At 47.5% G+C, this 22,838-nt stretch overlaps 1 protein-coding gene across 1 annotated transcript in view; it reads right to left on the bottom strand.

The window, feature by feature from the left end:
• Positions 1-22,838, bottom strand: part of LOC126416539 (cadherin-related tumor suppressor-like) — a 191,816-nt gene that overhangs the window by 124,334 nt on the left and 44,644 nt on the right. Inside the window, exon 3 of the mRNA XM_050084284.1 lies at positions 6,264-6,497. Within this exon, the coding sequence (XP_049940241.1) occupies positions 6,264-6,497 (234 nt within the window). The remainder of the gene's footprint in view (positions 1-6,263; positions 6,498-22,838) is intronic.

Below are 22,838 nucleotides of genomic sequence, written 5' to 3'. Positions count from 1 at the left end.
GCTGGGAGTAATGCTTGACAGAACTGCGAACCGGCAGCCTTTAGCGAGCCGTACACCAGCACCGCAGGCTCCACAACGTCGCACCTGCCCTGCAGCGGCGCGCTCTCTATGTTTGTAATGACGCAGTGCACAAATACGCGGAAAACGATTACTTTCTTCAGAAACACAACATTGTAGGGCAAGCTGCATTAACGAGGGAACGGAAGCCGTACCTCAGAATTCATGTAACTGCAGTAACGATGAAACAGAAAGCGACGTCATCTCAATGCAAGTCCATCTACTATGTCCTCCTAAACCGATGGCTAAAACGTCATATTACATTGTATTTCCGTTAAGATGTATAAATTTGCTTTGAAGGGCTGCAATCAAACTCAGCAATTCTTACTATATGAGAAGTGTTCAAAAAGTAACGGGGAATTTGTAATTTCTCGTGCTGTATATTAGTGCGAATCGAGCGAGTCTTTCATCATCGTGAGTCCGCCTAGATGCAAAACAACTTTTTTTTTATTTTTTACTTATTTGTTCCCGGAACTAGTTTCGGCGACAATCATCAACATCCTCACTGGGCTCTTTAATTCTAAGAAAATAGCATATTTACACGAACACAGTAACACATCATTTCATTTTTACTCTTCGTTTTTTGAAATACAGTTTCTTATGGATACTATCTTATTTATTGTATGTTATGTATGTTATGGCATGCTTTGAAGAATTACTGTCGCTGTTTGCGGCATATTTTCTGTGCTTCTTTTGTCGCCGTTGTTTTCTCAGCGTATATCGTGTCATCTGCAACTATGTGAGCGGCTGCTAGTAAACAAATACTAAAAGGTGAACTTACGAATGTCAGCGTTATACACTTGTAGTTGGGATAGTGCTCTGGAATACAGTTTTGGTGTGTACTGGGCTGTTACTCAGTTATTCGTGCACTCACGTTCGTTGGATGCATGTTGTTGTTGTTGTGGTCTTCAGTCCTGAGACTAGTTTGATGCAGCTCTCCATGCTACTCCATCCTGTGGAAGCTTTTTCATCTCCCAGTACCTACTGCAACCTAGATCCTTCTGAATCTGTTTAGTGTATTCATCTCTTGGTCTCCCTCTTCGATTTTTACCCTCCACGCTGCCCTCCAATACTAAATTGGTGATCCCTTGATACCTCAGAACATGTCCTACGAACCGATCCCTTCTTCTGGTCAAGTTGTGCCACAAACTTCTCTTCTCCCTAATCCTATTCAATACTTCCTCATTAGTTACGTGATCTACCCACCTAATCTTCAACATTCTTCTGTAGCACCACATTTCGAAAGCTTCTATTCTCTTCTTGTCCAAACTATTTATCGTCCATGTTTCACTTCCATACATGGCTACGCTCCATACGAATACTTTCAGAAATGACTTCCTGACACTTAAATCAATACTGGATGTTATGTATGCATGTAGCTGATTCTATACACAGCAATACAAAAATTTCGCACTTATTTATGATCCAGAACATTACGACATCTTCCTGTTCACGTGTGTCGCGAGCCGAATACACATCATAAGTGTATTCCACAACACTAGCCAAATCCCAAGGGTATAACGCTGACGTACGTAAGTTTACCTTTTAGTATTTGTTTACCAGCAGCCGCTCACATAGTTGCAGATGACATGCAAACACGGTCCAAAGGGAAGAGTTCCGAGATAAAGTTGTTATGTCTGAAGAAGACAGTATTAGCCATATCGAATATTTAGTGCAGTGTCAGTTGTCAAAAAGCTGTTGCACAATCCGCCTTATAAATTAACTGTACGTTGTGTAAAAGCAGAGCATTGGCTTTAATATTCACCAAAATAACTCTGTCGGTGCGACTGACACTGTCGATGATGCCGTCAGAACCAGGACCCGGCCATCATTTTCTGTGAGTAACGTCGTTGCTCACACAGATTTCGTCGATATAAAAGAACTTTCTGCTTTGCTCTCTGAATCTCCTTACGTGTATCAAGCTTTTGCAGCGGCAGTCAATTACATGAGTTATTTTTTTACTTACAAATCACTTCCACATAACTCCCATTTCACGCAGTGTTTCGCGCAAAACATCTTTCTGCCGAGGGAAATTAATTTTTTGTTCTACAGCAATAAATAATTTGCGTAATTTCGGCCTACTTTGGATGTGTATAAAAGCCATCGATGATTTGTAATTTGCCGGCTTTTTAAAGCTATCTATAATGATTTGTTAGTGATGCATCCTATTGTGGCAAGGCTGACCTTTGTTTAAAGCCGTTTGACTGAGACTGGAAATATTAGCCAACAGTTCTTTCTGTGCCGTTTCTTTAACACAAGCCGTAATTACGTTGTAGGTGACGAGATGCTGTTTAGTCCACAAATACCTCTTCGTCGTATTGCGCACATTTTCTTGCAAAGTAGTACGCTTCTCGATACCTTGTGAATAACTATCTCTGAATCTAGGAACTAAACCCACAGTGGTAACTAATGTCACACGAAGGCAGTCGTGGCTGGCTGCTGGCAGCTGCCGGGTTCTCCGAGCACAGGTCACTTCCCCCAGCGACGGCGCGTGTGGCCCACGGGTTTGCCGACGGACTTGGACGGCGGTGAGTGAAACTGCTGGTTGCCGCCAGCCTCCCTCCCTCCCTCCCCCAGTAGGCTCCGCAGAGTGCGGAGGGCCGAGCGGCCAGCCGGGGCCCAGGCTGCCCGTGTCAGTGGAGGAAGCACAGCGGCGAGGCACTGCACGTAGTGAAAGCTGGTTGCCGCAGGTCGCGACCCGGAATGCGAATATCCGAGGACAGTACGGAGAAATGGGCCTTTAACGTCGGTGACTCGTACTGCAGGACTGCAGTAAACCACAAAACGTGTGACACGTTTCAGAAACCTTCCGTGCCCCACGTCCTACGCAGAGGACGACATCATCCGTGCTACCCTGAATGCCCCGGATGTTGGGTAGTTAGACTCAAATACGATCCGGAGAAGTTGTTTTTTCCCAGTCTAATTGTTCATCTTATTGATTCGATTGTCAATCTGTATATCCGTGTCTCTGACTCAAGAATCCGTACATCGATACATATCATAAAAGTGTATCTATGTCTGTACTGTATGTATAAACGTGTTTCACACCTACTCCTAAACTACTGGATGGACTTGAACCGAGCACGGTACACATATCAATAACTGTCTGTGCAGAACCTCTGTAGCGATAAAAACCACCTACATCTCAAAGGTGTGGACGTGAAAAAAAAAAAGCTTGATTATATTTATCCAGCATTCGACAATGAGAACATTTAGTTACTTGCAAATAACTTTACACAAAATTTCAAACCGCTCAGAGAAATTTTCTCACTCACATCACTTACAGAATGATGACAGTAGAAAGAGTTTATCGGTAATTGCACTTTGGCTATCCGTGTACTGAAACAGCCGCATCGGGGAGGCCTTTCAGTTTATCACTTCTTTATTAATACGTCTGTTAGCAACACATTTTGCAGACAGTATTCATTTATACCGCTGAAACCACTTGCGAAATTATATAATACCGCGGCACATAGTTCAAGAGATGATGTCATAACCAGAGAGTTGCGTAGGAAACTGCCATGTCATACGCGGCTTTTTAATTTATTACTTCTTCACTACTACATACTTCCGCAACACATTTCGTATGCAGTGTCCACAGGTAGCACTGGATGTGTCCGCAGAGCTGTGTCTTGTACGTCACGTAGCTCATAGGGTACGTCTTGAACACTGAATTGCGTGAAAACGAAAATGCGAACGAAAAAATACGCTACATTTACGTGAAGTGTACCGGGTGAATCACCTAAAGCCCGCTCCGCCAGTATTGCGGAATGGGAACTGCTATAGATATGCGATTTTGACAGACTGGATTGGTATTGACGGGCTCCTATTGTTAGCCAAAACGCGTGGGTGCGTACGTTGTACTTAGCGCACGTTAGTTTAAATTAGTTTAAGTAGTGTGCAAGCCTAGGGACCGATGACATTAGCAGTTTGGTCCCACAGGAACTTACCATAAATTTCCAAAAACTGTTAGGCAATCAACAGATTTTTAACAATGTTTAGAAAGGGTATTTTTCGGAAACATACACTTTTTTAGACGGAACAATGCTTATTGACATTAACAATTTAAATTCAGGATGAATTAGAACGTCGGCGATGTTTGTTGCAGAATTCTATTGCGAGTCGTTTGCGAGAGAACGTGTTTTGAGAAATCCCCACACCGACAGTTGCACAGTACGTGTGCAGCACACACTGAAGAGCGAAACACGTGCGTATCCAAGTCACATGCGAACTTGCAGCATGCTGGAGCACCTGTGGGTCAGCGGCTCCTGTTAATTAGTACAACAAAAAGCCAGTCCAAATATGCGAATTTTACTTTTTTTATTGATTTGTTGTCCAGTTTCGGCCCGAGACCTATTTTCAAATGATCGTATCATAGTCAAAAATTTTATTTCTGGAGACGTGGAAACCGTGTCAGAAACGTACATACAGATTACAATGTGGTATGCAACAACTGCTGCATACGCGCCAGCGTTTCAGAGATGTCCGACCAGGCTACAGTAATACGTTATCTTCATGCATTTAACTGTTCGTTGAACATTTTTGACACGGTTTTCACATCTTCGGAAATACTATTTTTGACCATGTTACGGTGACCTGAAAAGTGCTCTCGGCCCGAAACTAGTCATCGAGTTAAAAAGAAAAAAAAGTAAAATTCGCAAGTTTTGAGTGGTTTTTCGTTGTACAGTCAAGTTACATGGATTCTGACACATAACGAAGGAGGTGGAGAGAGGACGAGGGAGGGGGGGGGGGAGGGAAGAATATCAAGAGAGAGGAAGGAGGACGCTGTTTGGTTTGTGGGGCGCTCAACTGCGCTGTTATCAGAGCCCGTACAATTATCCAGTCTTCACACAGTCCAATCTAGCCGCCGTCACGAATGATGATCAAATGATGAGTCCAACACAAGCACCCAGTTCCCGGGCAGAGAAAATCCCCAACCGGGAAGGAAGCAACGCTAGCCAATTTTTTTAATTTTTTTTTTACACGAAGCGCGAACGCAAACAACTGTTATTCTTTGAAAGGAACTTTCCCGGCACCCAAACGGAGGGGTGGGAGCAAAGTGGGCAGGGATCGCGACCCGAGGCGTGGCCCACCTTCCAGGAACCAAGGAAAGCGTAGGGAACGTGGAGTAAAGGTACAACGAACATCGGTTATTTATTTATTTTCCTTTTCGTTCTTTTGTATTTACTGTTATTCATTTATTTATTTTTGTCATGAATACTGCCGAGAATATCAGGGAAGCGGCGCCACACGTGGAGGAGGGCGCAGTGCGACGTCACACTAATTGAGAGTATCGGCGTAAAGTGTTTCCGAGAAGGACATTCCGATTGCAAGTGAATATATCGGTTCTAAGTGTGGAAGGGGCAGGGATCAACTCTTCATTACAGGAACACCCCAGCTCGTCGGTGGGTCAAGGAAGACACTGCAGGGGAAACTGGAGAAAAATTGCCTGTATTCTCGATTGCGGAGAACTGCACAATGGCATTCATTAAGGAACTGCCAAAAACCTAGGATACTTTTCTCGCCATCAGCAAACAAGAAGTGTGCTGCTTGTCCACAAATCCACCTCACAGAGTTCGTCTTCGCTTGCGGGAAGTATCCCACGTAGGTTGGTTGGTTGGTTGGTTTTTGGGAAAGAGACCAAACAGCGAGGTCATCGGTCTCATCGGATTAGGGAAGGACAGGGAAGGAAGTCGGCCGTGCCCTTTCAGAGGAACCATCCCGGCATTTGCCTGGAGCGATTTAGGGAAATCACGGAAAACCTAAATCAGGATGGCCGGACGCGGGATTGAACCGTCGTCCTCCCGAATGCGAGTCCAGTGTGCTAACCACTGCGCCACCTCGCTCGGTATATCCCACGTAGGGAAAGAGGAGCAGTTGAGTAGGTGTTTGATGAGGAGTCGTTCGGGTAATTGGGGACAACCACTGTTGCACGAGGAACGAGACACCAATCGCCGATCTGCACTCCAGGCGTTAAATTTTGGTTTTTACTTAACATCTCCTAGCGCAGCCCCCTCCCCTCCCCTCCCCCCCCAGGACGGAATGTGACTGGTGAAGGTGAAAAGAGCACGAGCTGCGACCGACGAGGAAGGGAGGGCTTACAGGACTGGGTTTTTCCAGCGAGGTCGGGTGCAGTGTTGGGGAAGTGGGGACAGGTTGCGGGATAGGCGCGCAGCGGCGGCCGGCGGCCGGCGGCTCGCACTCACCTCCTCGTAGTCGAGCCTGGCGGTCAGCGTGAAGACGCCGGTCTGCGGGTGCAGCGAGAAGACGTCGTTGGCCCAGTCGGAGACGACGCTGTAGCTGATGTGGCCGTTGACGCCCTGGTCGAGGTCTCTGGCGCACACCTCGCCGACGCGCGCGCCCCGCGCCGCGTTCTCCGGCATGTCGAACGAGTAGGCCGCCTCGGGGAAGACGGGCGGGTTGTCGTTCGTGTCCGTCACCTGGCCCACACACCGACAATCAGTCTCCCACCTCCTCCAAACTGGGTCAGGGGAAAGCGGATGCCGCGCAGGCTGCCCGCCGGCCACCTCACTTTCTTACCCTTTCATCTCAACTATTAGCAGCGATGGGAAAAACAGACCGGTTACAACCGGTACCGGTATTATAGTTCTCAATAACCGCTATTTTCCGCTATTTCTTTGCTCTCGGTTATGACAAGGTTTCTTTATTTTTAGCAACTACCAGATAAGAAACTGGAATATCATTTAGTCGTAGCAACAGTGTTGAAATTTTTGGTTTTTAGATACATATTTTTTAAAAAAGGAGTAATTTTTGTTCGTAAAATTTCCATAGCTCTGAAATACAGCGTGTATCAAAAATTATGTTATATTACAAGTGTGACAGAGCCAAACACACGGCTAAGTGACAAAACAGAAAATGAAATGTCGGGTACGGCCTTTCTACCCTACATTCCCAGAAAGACGAACAGAATCGGCCGAGTATTCCGCAAACACGGCGTAAAGCCTGTTTTCAAACCGACAAAGAAGATCAGAGAGTAATTTAGATCGCCAAAGGAGAAAAGGGATCCACTTGCAATATCGGGAATATACCGCATACCGTGCACATGAGGAAAAGTTTATGTCGGAATGACTGAACGATCATTCGACACCAGGATCAAAGAGCACAAGCGACGTTGCAGGTTGCGGCAGGTGGAGAAATCGGCCGTGGCAGAGCACGCACTGAGTGGCGCCGACCACGTTGTAAAATCCGCCGACACGGAAGTTCTGGCTGTAGAGGAGCGCTGTCACGCCTACTTTCCCAAAGAAGCTATAGAAATACAAAAACATGGGAATAGCTTCAACCAGAAAGAAGAAAGCATTAACGTAAACGGGTCCTGGTTTCCCGTGTTGCAGCGAACGACCGTCGTAGGTAGCAAGAGAACCGCACCGGAAATGACCGCGGAGAAGCCCTTGGACGTTGGCGCGCCAGGTGCATGTAAGTGTATTTTGGTGAAGTGCGAAGTGCTCTTACGACCTTATTTTGTGAAAATACGAGTTATGTTTACGTGTACTTCATAACACGTCACCATGATGCTGAGAAAAAAAGGGCTTGCCAAAGAAAAACGTAAGTAAAAATGAATATAGGCGCGAAATATCACGGCAAAGTAAATTACGTTTAGAGTATAAAATTATAGGTTAACTCCCAACATCGTCTGGTTCCAGATGACAAGCTACCTGTAACAAATAATGCACAAGTGGTCCTGAAAAACCATACAAACCGATTGTGAAGGTACTAACAAAAAGAAACGAATTGTTGTTTGAACCATATATCCCCATAATTTTCTAATCATTTACTAAAAACTTTCGCATTACAGATTAAATAAAACAGAAACGCACTGATGATGGCACAGAGGTGCTGAAACATGTTTGGGAACTTGGAAAAAACGGTGTTTTCATAACTGGCGAACCTTACATGCAACAGGTACATATAATCTGCGGCCGCGAGCTCGGCTCCAGTTCACCACCAGCAATAAGTGGTGAATGTTTGACAATGCCAGCCGCTCGTGCTGGCGAAATGTCACTGAAATCATCAGACCAACGTTGGCCGAGGAACCCGAGACAGAGGACAACAGGCAGTTTGTATCGAAAAGAAGTATCCGCTTTTAAAAAAAATCGAAACTATCATGTTATTTGAGATATGTGCGTGGACAACGTTCAGTTGGAAAGAGCAAACTCTCGAGTTTCATAGGTTGCCGCTAGGTAGCGCGCACTTCAGTTCAGGTAAAAATTGTGTCGGGACAACAGAAAGCGTCTTGTGTTCTACGTTTTGCGCAGTGCGAGTCAGTAATAACTGTTCAGCGTGACTTTCGTGCTAGGTATGGTGTGGATCACAGAGCATTAGGCGATGGCATGAACGATTCGGAGAAACAGGTTGTTTGTGTAAAGACAAATCGCCGGGCCGTCCCCGAGTGTGTGACACACACGTCGAACGCACCCACCACAGTTTCACAGAAATCCGTTCGCCGTGCAGCTCGACAGCTCAACATGCCCCCGATGTCCGTCTGCCGTTTGTTGCTTCGACTTACACACGAAACCATACAAAATTCAGCTACTCCAAGCTCTTCGTGCAGGTGACAAACAACAACGCGTGGAGTTCTGTAATTTCGTTCTTGGCAAGATGGAGGATGACTGTTTTCTTCCATGCTTAGTGACGAGGCAACATTCCATTTAAATGGAAAGGTGAACCATCATAATGTGAGAATATGGGGTACGGAACAATCACATGAAGTTGTAGAAAATGAGCTGGACTCTCCAAAAGTTAATGTGTTTTGTGCTGTTCCACGGGAAAACGCCGAGAACACTGTTACATACATCGATATGCTTGAGAACTTTTTTTCCCACTGCTGGAGACTGAGTCGAAAAACTTCATTTACAAACAGTATGGGACACCGCCACACTGGCCTCTGGAAGTGCGGGAATTTTTAAATCAAAGGATTACTGAACGGTGGACCGGTCACACTGCACCGTGTGATTCAGCATTACGATACTGGCCTCCAAGTTCACCGGACCTGACTGTATGCCATTATTTCTTTAGGGGGTTTATAAATGACTCTGTTTATGAGCCTCCGTTACCAGTGACAGTGAATGAACAGAGACATCGCATAACAAGAACTGTGGAAGCTGTAACTGGAGACATGGTCGCTGCCGAACGGGAACAATTTCAATACCTCATACACATATGCCGTGCATTTCAAGGGGGCCATATTGTACACCTATGAAAAAGTATGAAAAAAGAAAACTTTTTGAGTTTCCCGTTCATCGAAAAATAAAATTCACTGAATTCGTTTATTAGTTTCAGAAATATGGATGTGCCAAACTGGATGATTGTTTTTGATACACACTGTACTTCAAATTTCTACACAATGCTCTAGCAAAAATTCTCTCGGACATAGGCTGCATGTCACTTGAACATCAATGTACAGGTTTTCTGTTAAAACCAGTGGCGGCTCGTGGGTACACATTTTGCTTGTTCATGCATTTTTACATTCAAGCTTGAAATAGCATGTGCTGTAAAACAATAGCGATTTGAACAATTTCATACAACAGCAGCCACTGCCAATAATAACAACAATAATAATATGCGTAACTTGTCTGACGAGAGAAAGAATTGTTCTTGTAGAATTTTGTTGTTTGCACATAATTAACCACGGTTTGGGGCAAGAATGGCATAACGTGTAAGCTTTCACTAATCTCAGTTCCGTCAGCCAAATATTACTGCTGAGACTGAAACTTCATTTACATACAGGATGGGACACCGCCACACTGGCCACTGGAAGTGCGGGAATTTTTAAATCAAAGGATTACTGAACGACGGACCGGTCGCACTGGACCGAGTGATTCAGCCTGATGTTATTGGCTTCCAACGTCACTGGACCAGACTATATGTGGTTAGTGTCTGTGGGGGTTTATAAAAGGTTTTGTTTTTGGTCCTCCGTTAGCAACACTGAATGAACTGTGACACCGCGTTAACAGCAGCTGTGGAAGCTGTAACTCAACACACGCTCGCTGCAGTGTGGGAACAACTTGAGTACCGCATTGACATACGCCGTGCATCTCAACGTGGCCATATTGAAAAACTACGAAAATGTATGACAGAAAACTTGTTGAGTTTCCCGTGCATCAAAAAACAAAATTCACTGTATTTGTTTATTAGTTTCAGAAATATGGGAATGCCAAATCGGATGATTCTTTTTGATAGACCGTATACTGTGTTATTATAGAAAATGGGAAAAGCAATCAGTGGTATTTTAATAACAATAGCCGGCCGGAGTGGCCGTGCGGTTCTAGGCGCTACAGTCTGGAACCGGGCTACCGCTGCGGTCGCAGGTTCGAATCCTGCCTCGGGCATGGATGTGTGCGATGTCCTTAGGTTAGTTAGGTTCCGTTGGTTCTAAGTTCTAGGCGACTGATGACCTCAGAAGTTGAGTCGCATAGTGCTTGGAGCCATTTGAACCATTTTTTAATAACAATAGCGACAGGAACGAGCAAGAAACACACGACGGAACAATTGATTCAGATTTCCTGAGACAATGATGTACATGTTACCATGTGGCATCCGCCTCTGGTAGCGGAGTGGTCAACGCGACGGAGGTCATACCTAACGGCACGGGTTCGATTCACGACTGGGTCGGAGATTTTCTCCGCTCAGGGACTGGGAGTTGTGTTGTCCTTATCATTTCATCCCCATCGCCGCGCAAGTCGCCGAAGTGGCGTCAACTCGAATGACCTGCACCAGGCGAACGATTTACCCGACTGGAGGCGCTAGCCACACGGCATTTCCATTTTTACGGTGTGGCGCGGTCTGTGGAATGTTACGCATGTACATGCAGTGTGCGAGACTCGACGCCACCTGGTATGTACGGTAATTTCTCGCTGTTCGTGTCGGACATTAGTTGTATTAAAGAATGGCAGCATCCCTAGTGTGGTAATACTTTACGATGTGCGGTTTCAATCAAGTAAGAGGCCTCATTTGCTTTAAGAAATTAAGAACGGGGTGAGCCACAACAAACTTGCGACATCACATAAGGAGAAAAAAATTTTAGAATTCATTCACAATTCACAATAAAAATGGAAATTAGCTGATCTATTGCTTGTGTCTACATTTGTGCTTTTATCTGCTTGTAACTTTTGAAAATGAGCGAATTAACATCAAAAATATAGCTCGTCAACATCAGTTTTCACATTTCAGCATTGACTATTTCAATGCTCAAATAGTAGGAGAATACTGGAGATTTTTTGTAGCGCTCACAAGGGAACCTCCCCATCGCACCCCCCTCAGATTTAGTTATAAGTTGGCACAGTGGACAGGCCTTGAAAAACTGAACACAGATCAATTGAGAAAACAGGAAGAAGTTGTGTGGAACTGTGAAAAAATAAGCAAAATATACAAACTAAGTAGTTCATGGCAAGATAGGCAACATTAAGGACAAGAGAAAGGCAAGAGCGTCGTGGTCTCGTGGTAACGTGAGCAGCTGCGGAACGAAAGGTCCTTGGTTCAAATCTTCCATCGAATTAAAAGTTTACTTTTTTATTTTCAGTTTATGTGACAAACTCTTATGTTTTCATCACTTTTTTGGGAGTGATTATCACATCCACAAGAAAACCTAGATCGGGCAAGGTAGAAGAATCTTTTTACCCATTCGCCAAGTGTACAAGTTAGGTGGGTCGACAACTTATTCCTGTCATGTGACGCACATGCCGTCACCAGTGTCGTATAGAATATATCAGACGTGTTTTCCTGTGGAGGAATCGGTTGACCTATGACCTTGCGATCAAATGTTTTCGGTTCCCATCGGAGAGGCACGTCCTTTCGTCTACTAATCGCATGGTTTTACGGTGCGGTCGCAAAACACAGACACTAAACTTATTACAGTGAACAGAGATGTCAATGAACGAACGGACAGATAATAACTATGCAAAAATAAAGAAAGTAAACTTTTCAGTTGAGGGAAGACTTGAACCAAGGACCTCTCCTACTGCAGCTGCTCACGCTACCACAGGACCACGGCGCTCCTATTCCTAAATAGTCCGCTATGTTGCTTATGTAGCCCATGGACTACTCGGTTTGTATATTTTGTTTATTTTTTCACAGTTCCACACAACTTCTTCCTGTTTTCTCAATTGATCTGTGTTCAGTTTATGAAGGCCTATCCACTGTGCCAACTTATAACTAAATCTGAGGGGGGTGCGATGGGGAGGTTCCCTTGTCAGCAATTTACCGCTTTTAGAGAAAAGCAGCGAACGCCGAACGGACTGTTTCATTTAATGTTTTGACTCTGTGTACCTTGAAACCGAGGGAATCGAAATATTTCAATCTTTCTTCTACTTCTACGTTTATCAAGGGAATAATAGGAATAAAAAAGCAGAAATCGGTTATTCCAGAAACTGGTTATTGTGAACGGTTTTAACACTCAGGTCACGTTAAACTGGCGTTGAAAATTTAAAAAAAGACAACAATGTAACCGAAATTCGACTGTTTCATCGATAAATCACCATCCGGAATGTTTCGGCGACGTGTGCGCTGGTGGCACCAGCACCGCTCTACACTCTGCGCCAGACGCCGCTCCCCTAAACTCCCTGAGCAGCGTTCCGCGGAGAGGGCATCGCCTTCCCTCCAGCGAGTCTCATTCGAGTTCACGGAGTACCGCGGTGTCGACTGAACCTGCCGGTGACAAATCTAGCGCCACGCCTCACAGTTCCTTCGACGTCTCCCTGCTCCAAACGCTGGAGCAGTACTCAAGAATATGTCGCCATTTTCTAAAAGTCTCCCAATACACTGAATTCGACCTTTCGCCTTCTCTTCGACAGACCTTCCACGCTCGTTGCACTTCGTGTTCCTTTGCAGCGCTACGCCTACATATTTACTCGACGTGATTCTGTCAAGAAGCACACCACAAATATTTTATCGGAACTTACACGATGTTTTCCCTACACATCTACATTAACTTAAATTTTTTTGCATTTAGAGCAAGCTGCCGCCACTCAGCAAATCAAACAGAAACTCTGTCTAAATCATCACGTATGCTCCTGCTACAGCCACTCGACGACAGCACTCCCCTGTACACTGTGGCGTCGTAAGCGAACAGCTGCAGGCTGCTGCCTACCCTCTCCGACAGGTGTTCACGTATGTACAGACCGCTTCCCTGGGGCGCTCCTGTGACAATACCCTCGTGCCTGATGCACACTCACAGTCCCAGACAACGAACTGCGTGCTGCTACTCAGGCGCGTATACGTAAAATACGTAAAAAATGTCGAATTTTTTTTTGGTCACCACTTAGCTCTGTAGTATGCTAGAAATATTGTCTCCAGTTTCCAGAGTTGAATTCGCGCTGCAAATGACGTACAAACCATCTCGCTTGAACCAATATCGAGTGCCACGTCCACTTTTCTACATTTTTCGTTTCGTCGTCTGACTAGGGCTTCCCGTCGGGTTGACCGTTCGCCGAGTGCAAGTCTTTAGATTTGACGCCCCTTGCGCGTCGATGGGGATGAAATGATGATGATTAGGACAACATAACACCCAGTCCCTGAGCGGAGAAAATCTCCAAGCAAGCCGAGAATCGAACCCGGGCCATTAGGGTTGACATTCTGTCGCTCTAACCACTTTTTTTTTAGTAACAATAATATTTTATTTATTCATTTAATTTTAATGTCCCAAAAGAAGAATCATATATAAAAAAGAAGGGAAAGAAATATAGGGCTGAAGTGACATCCTGGTCACTTCACTGGGTGTACATCCTATCCCTCGCAACAACGTAAACCTGGGACTCCCCACCGCTTCGGGGGGTTATGAAACATGCTGCCTAGAAAGTTCGCAAAATGCGTTTTATATTTAGGGTGGCGTCGGATGATTTCGTGTTGTTCTAGTAGATAATGCCAATAGCCCATGCCCGATATCAAGGTCCGCGAGAGCACGTAGTGCGATGCGTGTCCTCCAATCCATTTATGTGAGGGGAAAAAGACAGCGTCAGGGAAATATAAAGCGTCCGTCGTGACCGCTGATTCGCCGGTGCGTCGGAGGAGGGCCATGATGCGTTGCGTCAGCCGCCAGACATCCTTTGCCCCACCGCAATGCAGAGAATGTTCGTCGGTGTCCTTCATGCCACATATAAGGCAGAGCGGGGAATCTACCATGCGAATGTCGTACAATCGTTGGCGGTTGACTGTCTTGCGGTTGATTAGTGTATACCATGACGATCGCGCTGCTGTGGTGAGGAGAGGTGTATGGACAGCTCGCCAGACTGTCGCCAGTTTCGTGTTGGGTATTTAAGTTCGACAACATTGCTGCCATGATGACGCCGCAAGTATCGATATATCTCACGGGTAGTGGGGATTCTTGTAGAAGGTATCTGTACCTGAACATAACTAAAATCAACAAAAAATCGCGCGACGTGAGAAAAAAAGAGGGCGAGATTGCGCTTACCACCACCGGTGGTTCAAAGGACGTGGGAAGAAGCACATCCAGGATGGCCGACGTGATGACGTGTTGCCGTTGGTTCCAAGTGCGTAGCGTCGCTCGCAGGTATAGAGCTAGAGCCTTGTTCCGCACATCCGTGAGGTTAAGTCCACCAGAATGGTGTGGGAGAGTTAAAGTCTCGTATTTGATCTTAAACAACATTCCTTGGCTGACATAGTATCCAAAGGCCGCCATTAATCTGTCAGCAATACCATGTGGCATTGGCAGTACCTGTGCCAGGTGCGGCATTCTCGAGGCCAGGTGAACATTAGTGTAGTCCACCCTTTGGAGCAGGTCGTGCGTTCGGAGTGAATTGTTGCGTATGTGCAGTCGGACGTTCTGGAGGAGACGTCGATAGCTCGCCGCCGCTGATTGTCGTAGCGATCGGGTGAACAATACACCTAAGCATCGCAATATGTCCACCGTCGAAAACGGACTGTGCAGAGCGTCCAGCCCTCGACCGATGTGCATGATCTTGGTTTTATTCATGTTGACCCTTTTTCCCACAGCTACTCCGTACGTAGTAAGGAGGGTAACCACCTTACTTACGTCGTTCTCCGAGCGGACGAGTATCATCAAGTCATCGGCATATGCACGACACGTGAAGGAGCTCGCACGGAGTCGGACGCCTGTTAGAGTCCGTCTAAGAGTCTGCATCAATAGTTCGAGCGCTATTGTAAACAGTATCATCGACAAGGGACATCCTTGCCTAACTGAGCTGCGAACAGGAATCGTTCCTACCTCCCTGCCATTGACTCTCACCGTCGAAGAAGCGCCGCGAAGGAGGCGCATGAGGACGGCAATAAAATCCTGTGGTATCGCCATGCGTCGCATGGTCGAGACAAGGAGATCATGGTTGATCCTGTCAAAGGCACGATCAAAATCCACCTATACGAACGCCGCTCGCATGCGACAAGCTTCCGTCAGGGAAATTACGTCACGGTATTCGCCGAGGATAGAATGTATGTTGCTCCGAACCCCTAGACAAGCCTGGTCTGGTGGTATTGTCTTGGATATTACAGTCTTGAGCCTTGCCGCCAACATTCGCGCAAAGATCTTATAGTCAGTATTGAGCATCGTGAGAGGTCTAAATTGATGGGCGCTGACACTCGCTGTCGATTTCGGTATTGGTATGAGCAGTCCCGCCATGAACTGCGACGGAACGTCCGTGTCAGGGCTCAATAACTCATTATACATCAATACCAACTGGGACATCATTAAATCCGGAAATGCGCGATAAAATTCGAGTGTCAACCCATCTGGCCCAGAGGATTTATGCAGCGCACCCTTCGCGAGTGCGCCCCGGATGTCGTCTTCCGTTAGGGGTTCCAATACCGCCTCTGCATCCGGACCATCCACCTCCGTTTGCATCTGTCGCAAAATTTCTTCTCCTGTCCGATTGTCCGTCGGCGTCCCAGTGAAAAGGAGGCGGTAATGCTCCAGAAACTCAGCAGCAATGTCCTGTTGTGACGTCAAGGGCCGACCATCGTCATCATGGAGCACTGTGATTAGGGATCGGCGATTACGCGCATGTCCCTTGGACACATGATGCATGCCAATACGTTCTCCATCGACGTTGTCCAAGCACCGAGCACGGATCGAAAGTCCCTCCAGTCGACGTCTCGTGATCGATAAAATGCAGGCCTGAATGCGAGGGACTTCCGCTTGACGCTCGGGCGATGGTGCCCTGGAGGACAGGTCGCGGAGCACCATGTAGTAATAATCAAGTGTATCTCGGAGCCATTTCGCTTTTTCCTTGCCATGCGTTATGAGAGCTCTTCGTATCGCCGGTTTTGCACACTGCAGCCACCACGAAAGAACCGTACGGTGCAGCGGCAGACGGCGAGTGCAAGTCTGCCATGTTTCTTCGATCCACTGGCGACATTCGAGATCCACCAATAAGGATGAATTAAGTTTCCAGGAACTACGACTCCGCCAGACCCGCTGCCGTGGGAGGGTTAACGTGCATAAATATGCAAGGTGATCCGTAAAAGCTGTGGGCCAACGTTCAGCAGCCAATACGTGATCTTTTAATCCGTCAGAAAGATAAATCCGATCCAGCCTGCTCGCCGAGTGGCTAGTAAAATGCGTGTAGCCCTCTCGCTCCTCATGGATCTTTTCCCACGTGTCCATAAGGGCCATGTCCCGGCAGATCGTGTTCAATGCGTGGCAGGAGCTGAAATTAGGAGTTTGATCCTTCGGTGTGAGTACACAGTTAAAATCCCTCCCTACCAAGATGTGGTCATACCTCCCATGGAATAGGGGGGCAATCTCCTCCGAGTAGAATCGTGCACGCGCCTGTCGATTGTCAGATCCGGAGGGTGCATAGATGTTGACGATACGAATACCGTTCACGGTCATAGCCGAACCTCGAGCCGAAGGAAGGTAATCGAGGTCACACATCGGAATCCCTTCCCGGACTAGTATCGCTGTGCCACATCCTCCATCTGGAGTCGGCGCTAGGTAAGTGTTGTATCCATGCACGTAGGGAAAAGCAGCATTGCAGGTTTCCTGCATCAGCAGAATATCAACGTCTGTGGCGTAAATCATGTCCCGGAGAAGTTGCATCTTTGCAAGCGAACGTGCGGTGTTAATGTTCACTGTGCCCACCTTATATGCTTGGTCCGTTGTCGTTGTCATGCTCGTGTCATGTCATTGATAACTCCAAGGGCTGTAGTCCACTATTCGTGCTCAGAGGGGTGCCCGCCAACGGGCTGCCCTCCTTTGTTGTCGTTCCGTGGTGTGCATCCTGTAGGTGAGTGGTCATCATTTGGGGGTGGCAATTCCTGTAGGTCTTCGACTGGTTCCGCCCGGTCGCAGTGGTCATCCATCCGAGAAACGTCCTCTGATGTATTTCGACGTGGCTGCCGGGACACTGGTGTCCCTGACTCCTTCGTCGGCAGCGCTGGGTCAGTCGGTGTCAATGAAGAGGGACCATCTGAAAGGCAGGACATCCGGTCACCATCTGACGGAATCCTGTCAGCGTCCTCTAAAGGCACGTGTTCTGTGTCAGACAGTTCTTCGGCTAGGGTACCTTCCGTGTCCCCTAGGCTGGAGGGGGGGGGACGTATCACCCGAACTATGGCGACGCTTTTTGCGACGCTTCGGCGATCGCTGTTTGCGTGCCCTGCCCTCTGCTGCCTCACTGTGTTCGTCGATCGTTCGTTGGTCCGTTGCCGGCGCCACTGTCTCGATCTCTACTTCCACGCCGCGTGCTACATGTGAGTTTTCGGAATGTTCCTCCCTCAACTGACGTGACGTGGGTGTACGGACATTCTCCTAGTCACTTCCATGCTCCCGTAAATCAGTATGCTCTTGAATAAACACGTCCTTGTCACGCTCCGAACTTGGCAACACCTCCCGGCGGGCCACCGACACGTACGTCATCGGCAGTTGCGTGGGAACTCCTCGCTGTGACGCTTCTCCATGTGGCAGTTGTATGCACTCCGAGCGGATATGTCCTTCTCCACCACAGCCAGAACAGGTGCGTGGCTGGCCATCGTAGATCACAATAGCTCGACATCCGCCAATGTATAAATAAGACGGGATATGTTTAGTAAGGACGATCCGCACCTGTCGCACGCCGTTTAGCACAGGATAGGTACTAAAACTTGCCCATCGTTCAGGCTTATGACTAAGTACCGTTCCATATGGTCGCTGCGATTCAGTAACCATCGATTCTGGCACCTCAAATGGCAATTCAAACATCCGAATGACCCTCACACCCAATCCTGAAGGAGCTACTGTTACATCGCAGATATGGCCATCAGAGTGTCGAAATTTAAATCCTCTTTGAGCAGCGGAGAGAGTTCTTTCACACGCAGCTTCATCGGTCATCTTTACGTACATTGTACTGCTTACAATGGACAGGTGTATTCCAATTATGTCTGCAGCAGGTAAACGAACTTCTTCCCTCAAAAAAACGTTCTATTTCGAAAGCTTTGGGTCTGGCAATTAAGTTATCGAACGTAAATTGGAGCGTAGTCTTTCGAAAATTGTGTGCCGTGGCGATCGAGTCAGACAACAACAGGCGCGAGTGCCGGCGGTGTAAACACTTCCTCGTTCACGCGCGCCCGCGGCCGCGACGGCAGGTCCGTGCCGCGCCACCGCCTAAAGCAGGCTGCTGCAAATGATGTACAAACCATCTCGCTTGAAGCAATATCGAGTGCCACGCCCACTTTTCTACATTTTTCGTTTCGTCGTCTGACTAGGGCTTCCCGTCGGGTTGACCGTTCGCCGGGTGCAAGTCTTTAGATTTGACGCCCCTTGCGCGTCGATGGGGATGAAATGATGATGATTAGGACAACAAAACACCCAGTCCTTGAGCGGAGAAAATCTCCGACCCAGCCGGGAATCGAACCCGGGCCCTTAGGATTGACATTCTGTCGCTCTAACCACTTTTTTTTTTTTTTTTTTTTTTTTACTTTTTTTTTTTTTTTTCGCGGGCAAGTGCTCTACCATCTTTTTTTTATTTATTTATTTATTTATTATTTTTTTGTTTTTTTTATTTTTTTTAATTTATTTTTATTTATTTATATGAAGGAAGGTAGGAGAAACATTAACCTTTATTATTCACAAAATAAACATAGTACGTCCTGTCACATGATAACTGTTCTGGAAGGATCCTTGCTGCCGTCCTACCATGCAGCATGAAAAACAACAAAATCGAAGTGGGGCCACCTCCGGCACCCTAAAGAAAAGTATTTTGGATATGAAAACAAAATTTGAAATACATCCATTTGATAACTGTTCAAGCGCGAGTTTTTCGCAAGTCGCATACTCGCATAGTGTTCTTAGTCGATCACTTTAACTTGGTCGGTTTCACAAGACAGCACCGCCGCTCATCTTTGCGCACCCGGCACACCCCAGGTATATGGCGGGTCCGCAAAAACCGTTACTAGGAAATTGGCATACCAATCCTTGTACGTTTGTAGCCGTAATAGTTTTGTGTGTCCATCTTGCAAGTATTGCCAGTAATCCAGGACGTTCAGTAAGTTCGTACGTGTGTCTCTATAGATGTAATGGACCGTCATACCTGTGATCCACGCCACCGCGTTCGTCTTATGACGCGGAAAATACGTTGCCTCTGGAAAAAATACTATGTCAGAAGAGACTGCTGTATAGATTGTGCGCCGCATGAACGCTATTATCTTTCTTGCGAGAGTCCAGACAGCCAATGCCTCGCCGCAGACCAGCCGATGGTCGTCCGTATCCAGCACGCCGCATTGCTGACACAAGGGCGAATCCGCCAAATGTATTGCGTGCTTTTTATCATTTGTAGGGTATTTGCGGTTGACGACAAGGTACCATGTTGATCTGACTGATGTAGGTAGGTGGGGGTGGTGGACCGTGCGCCACACCACGTGCCAATTAACAGCTGGATGTTTGCGTTCCACCCTATTCCGGGCGATCTGTCGGAGGAGCAGATGGTACACGTCCTTCGATGTCGACTGTCGGGTCGTCGGTAAACGCTCTCGAACGTAACTGTGTTCCACGATGAACGTGCGCACATACGTGAAAGGGGGCGATATATGGCCGACACTGACTGGAGGAAGATGCGATGTTGGTACGAGTTCTTCGATGATCGTCCCCGTAAGCGAGTGGTCCCTGTTGCGCCACCGTTTGAGCATAGTATTAATAAACATGGCACGCGCCTTCTCGTGCACGTTCACTAAACCAACGCCCCCCTCTCGCGCTGGGAGGGTAAGCGTGTTGTACTGTACCTTAAAGAGTTGTCCCAGGCACACATAGTACCCAAAAGCCGCCTGAATCCTCATAGCCATCGTACGCGTCAAGGGGAGAAGGTGTGTCAGGTGGCACATCATGGGCGCGAGATAAAGGTTGACGAGTAACACTCGCTGCAACATATCCATCGACCGTAGGGCGTTTAGTCGTACTGCCGTGCGGACTCTGAGTAACAATCTTCGGTAGTTGTCCGCAGCCGTTCCCGCTGTCTCTTTATGAAAGGTGATACCCAAACAGCGAAGGGTTTCCACCGCAGGTAAGGGTCCTTCCGTTCCTGGTTCTAGGCCACGCCCCACATGCATGAATTGTGATTTTCGGTAGTTGACCACACTTCCAGCTGCCATCCCATACGTCTGTAGCCAATCCAGTGCTGTTTGAGTCTCCCTCTCATTCCATACGAGGAACACAATATCATCCGCATATGCTCTGCATTTGAACGATAAATGCCGTAGGGAGATCCCGGTAAGACGGCGGCGAAGGCCTGCGAGGCACGGTTCTAAGGCAATCGCATAAAGGAGGATCGACGAGGGGCAACCCTGTCTCACTGATCTTAAGATCGTAAAATACTCAGTTCTCCCTCCGTTGACCACCATCGCTGATCTGGCGCCGTGCAACAGCCGCATCACAGCATTGGTCAGTAATGGCGAGACACCCATCCTGTTCATCACCGCCGCGAGGTACACATGATCCACGCGATCAAAAGCATGATCGAAATCTACAGCAACCATCGCCCCCCGGAGGCGGCATGCAGCCGCGAGGGCGACGACGTCACGATAGTCTCCCAAGGCTGTGTGGATATTACTGATGCCGCCAAGACAAGTCTGATCGGCATGTATTCGATGCTCCAGCGACTTTTTGATACGACTTCCCAGGATGCGCATGAAGATCTTGTAGTCACTATTAAGGAGGGTCAAGGGGCGATAATCACAAGGCCGTTTGCCACCACGGGGCTTCGGTATCGGTATCATGAGTCCTTCCGTGAACTGAATGTGAACCGGTACTTCTTGCCGCAGAAGCTCATTAAACATACATAGCCACATCGGTGTCATAATGGTCACGAAGGCACGGTAAAATTCCAACGGGAATCCATCTGGACCTGGGGACTTGTTGCAAGCACCTCGTGTAATCGCTTCTTCCAGCTCTTCACACGTAATTTCGGATAACCCGTCTGCTTCCCCGTTCACAGTCGTCGCGTCAGGGATCTCTTCCAGGACGTTCCCCAGCTCCCTCTGACCCTCCCCGTTGCTCGCATAGAATCTGCTAAAATGATCCGTGAACGCCTGTGCTATGCCCCTTTGTGTTGTATAACGACGTCCATCGCCGAGATCGATCTCATGTATTAAATTCCTGCGTCTTCTTCGTCTTTCCTTTATCACGTAATGCATCGAGGGAACCTCGTTGGGCAGGAAATCCTGCGACCTCGCGCGTATCATCGTACCTGCCATCCTCTGCGTCGCAAGTTGTACCAGCTTCGCCTTAACTCGGTGGACGGCCGTCTGGCGTTCTGGTGTAGGTGGTTGAGCTAACAGTTCCCGGAGAGCCGTAAAGTAAAACTCAGTGGTCGTGCGCTGCCATTGAGAAACCTCCTTCCCATAACCTATTAACGTCCTCCGTAAAGCTGGCTTCGCGCACTCGATCCACCACTGCAGGATAGAACCGAAAGAATTTCGTCGACGGAGGCAGCCATGCCACGCGTCCTCCACCATGCGTCGGCATTCTGCATCTCGCAGGTGGGAGACGTTCATCTTCCAATTACCCCTCCGTCTCCACACCTGCTGTCTATCAAGGTTAACTGTACAAATATATGCCTCGTGGTCTGTAAACGCTGTCGGCCATATTTCTGCGTCCACCGTCGACACTGCTAACGCCCTTGAAACGTAGATTCGATCCAAACGGCCCGCGGAGTGGCTAGTAAAAAATGTATATCCTGGTTGGTTGCGATACTTCAGGTCCCATGTATCGACTAATTCCATCCCGTTGACCAGCTCCCTAAGTTCTTGGCTAGTAGTATAGTTAGGTTGTTGGTCCTTTCTGTCAAGCACACAATTAAAATCTCCGCCGAGTATGCAACCATCGTATCGTCCCTGGAACAACGGTGCAACCTCATGGGCGTAAAAATCTGCTCTGTCCCTTCTCTTATCCGAACCTGACGGTGCGTATATGTTGATCAAACGTATTCCTCCTATGGTCACGGCCGTACCACGGGCAGAAGGCAAATACTCTACTTCGTCTGCACGTATCCCTTCCTTTAATAGTATAGCTGTACCAACGCCTCTCTCGTCACACGGGGAACAGTAAATGTCGTAACCGTAAAAGTCCGAAGGGGGAAGTACCCGAACTTCTTGTAATAGTGCGATGTCTAAATCCGCAGCCTTTATCATGTCACTGAGCATCTTGATTTTCACCGGCGTCCCAATGCGATTGATGTTAACAGACCCTATCCGATAAGCTTGGTGCATGGCGGTCAACGTAGATAGGGTACCGTACGGTCGCTAATTTTGCCGTACATAGGCTGCTGTCGGACTAACGTCCCCCGCCGTCCCCTCATATAGTCTGCCATTATTCCGTGCACCCTGCCGGT

This window comes from Schistocerca serialis, chromosome 8 (assembly GCF_023864345.2).
Source record: "Schistocerca serialis cubense isolate TAMUIC-IGC-003099 chromosome 8, iqSchSeri2.2, whole genome shotgun sequence".
Classification (NCBI taxonomy): domain Eukaryota; kingdom Metazoa; phylum Arthropoda; class Insecta; order Orthoptera; family Acrididae; genus Schistocerca; species Schistocerca serialis.
This window is presented reverse-complemented; position numbering and strand designations above follow the sequence as displayed.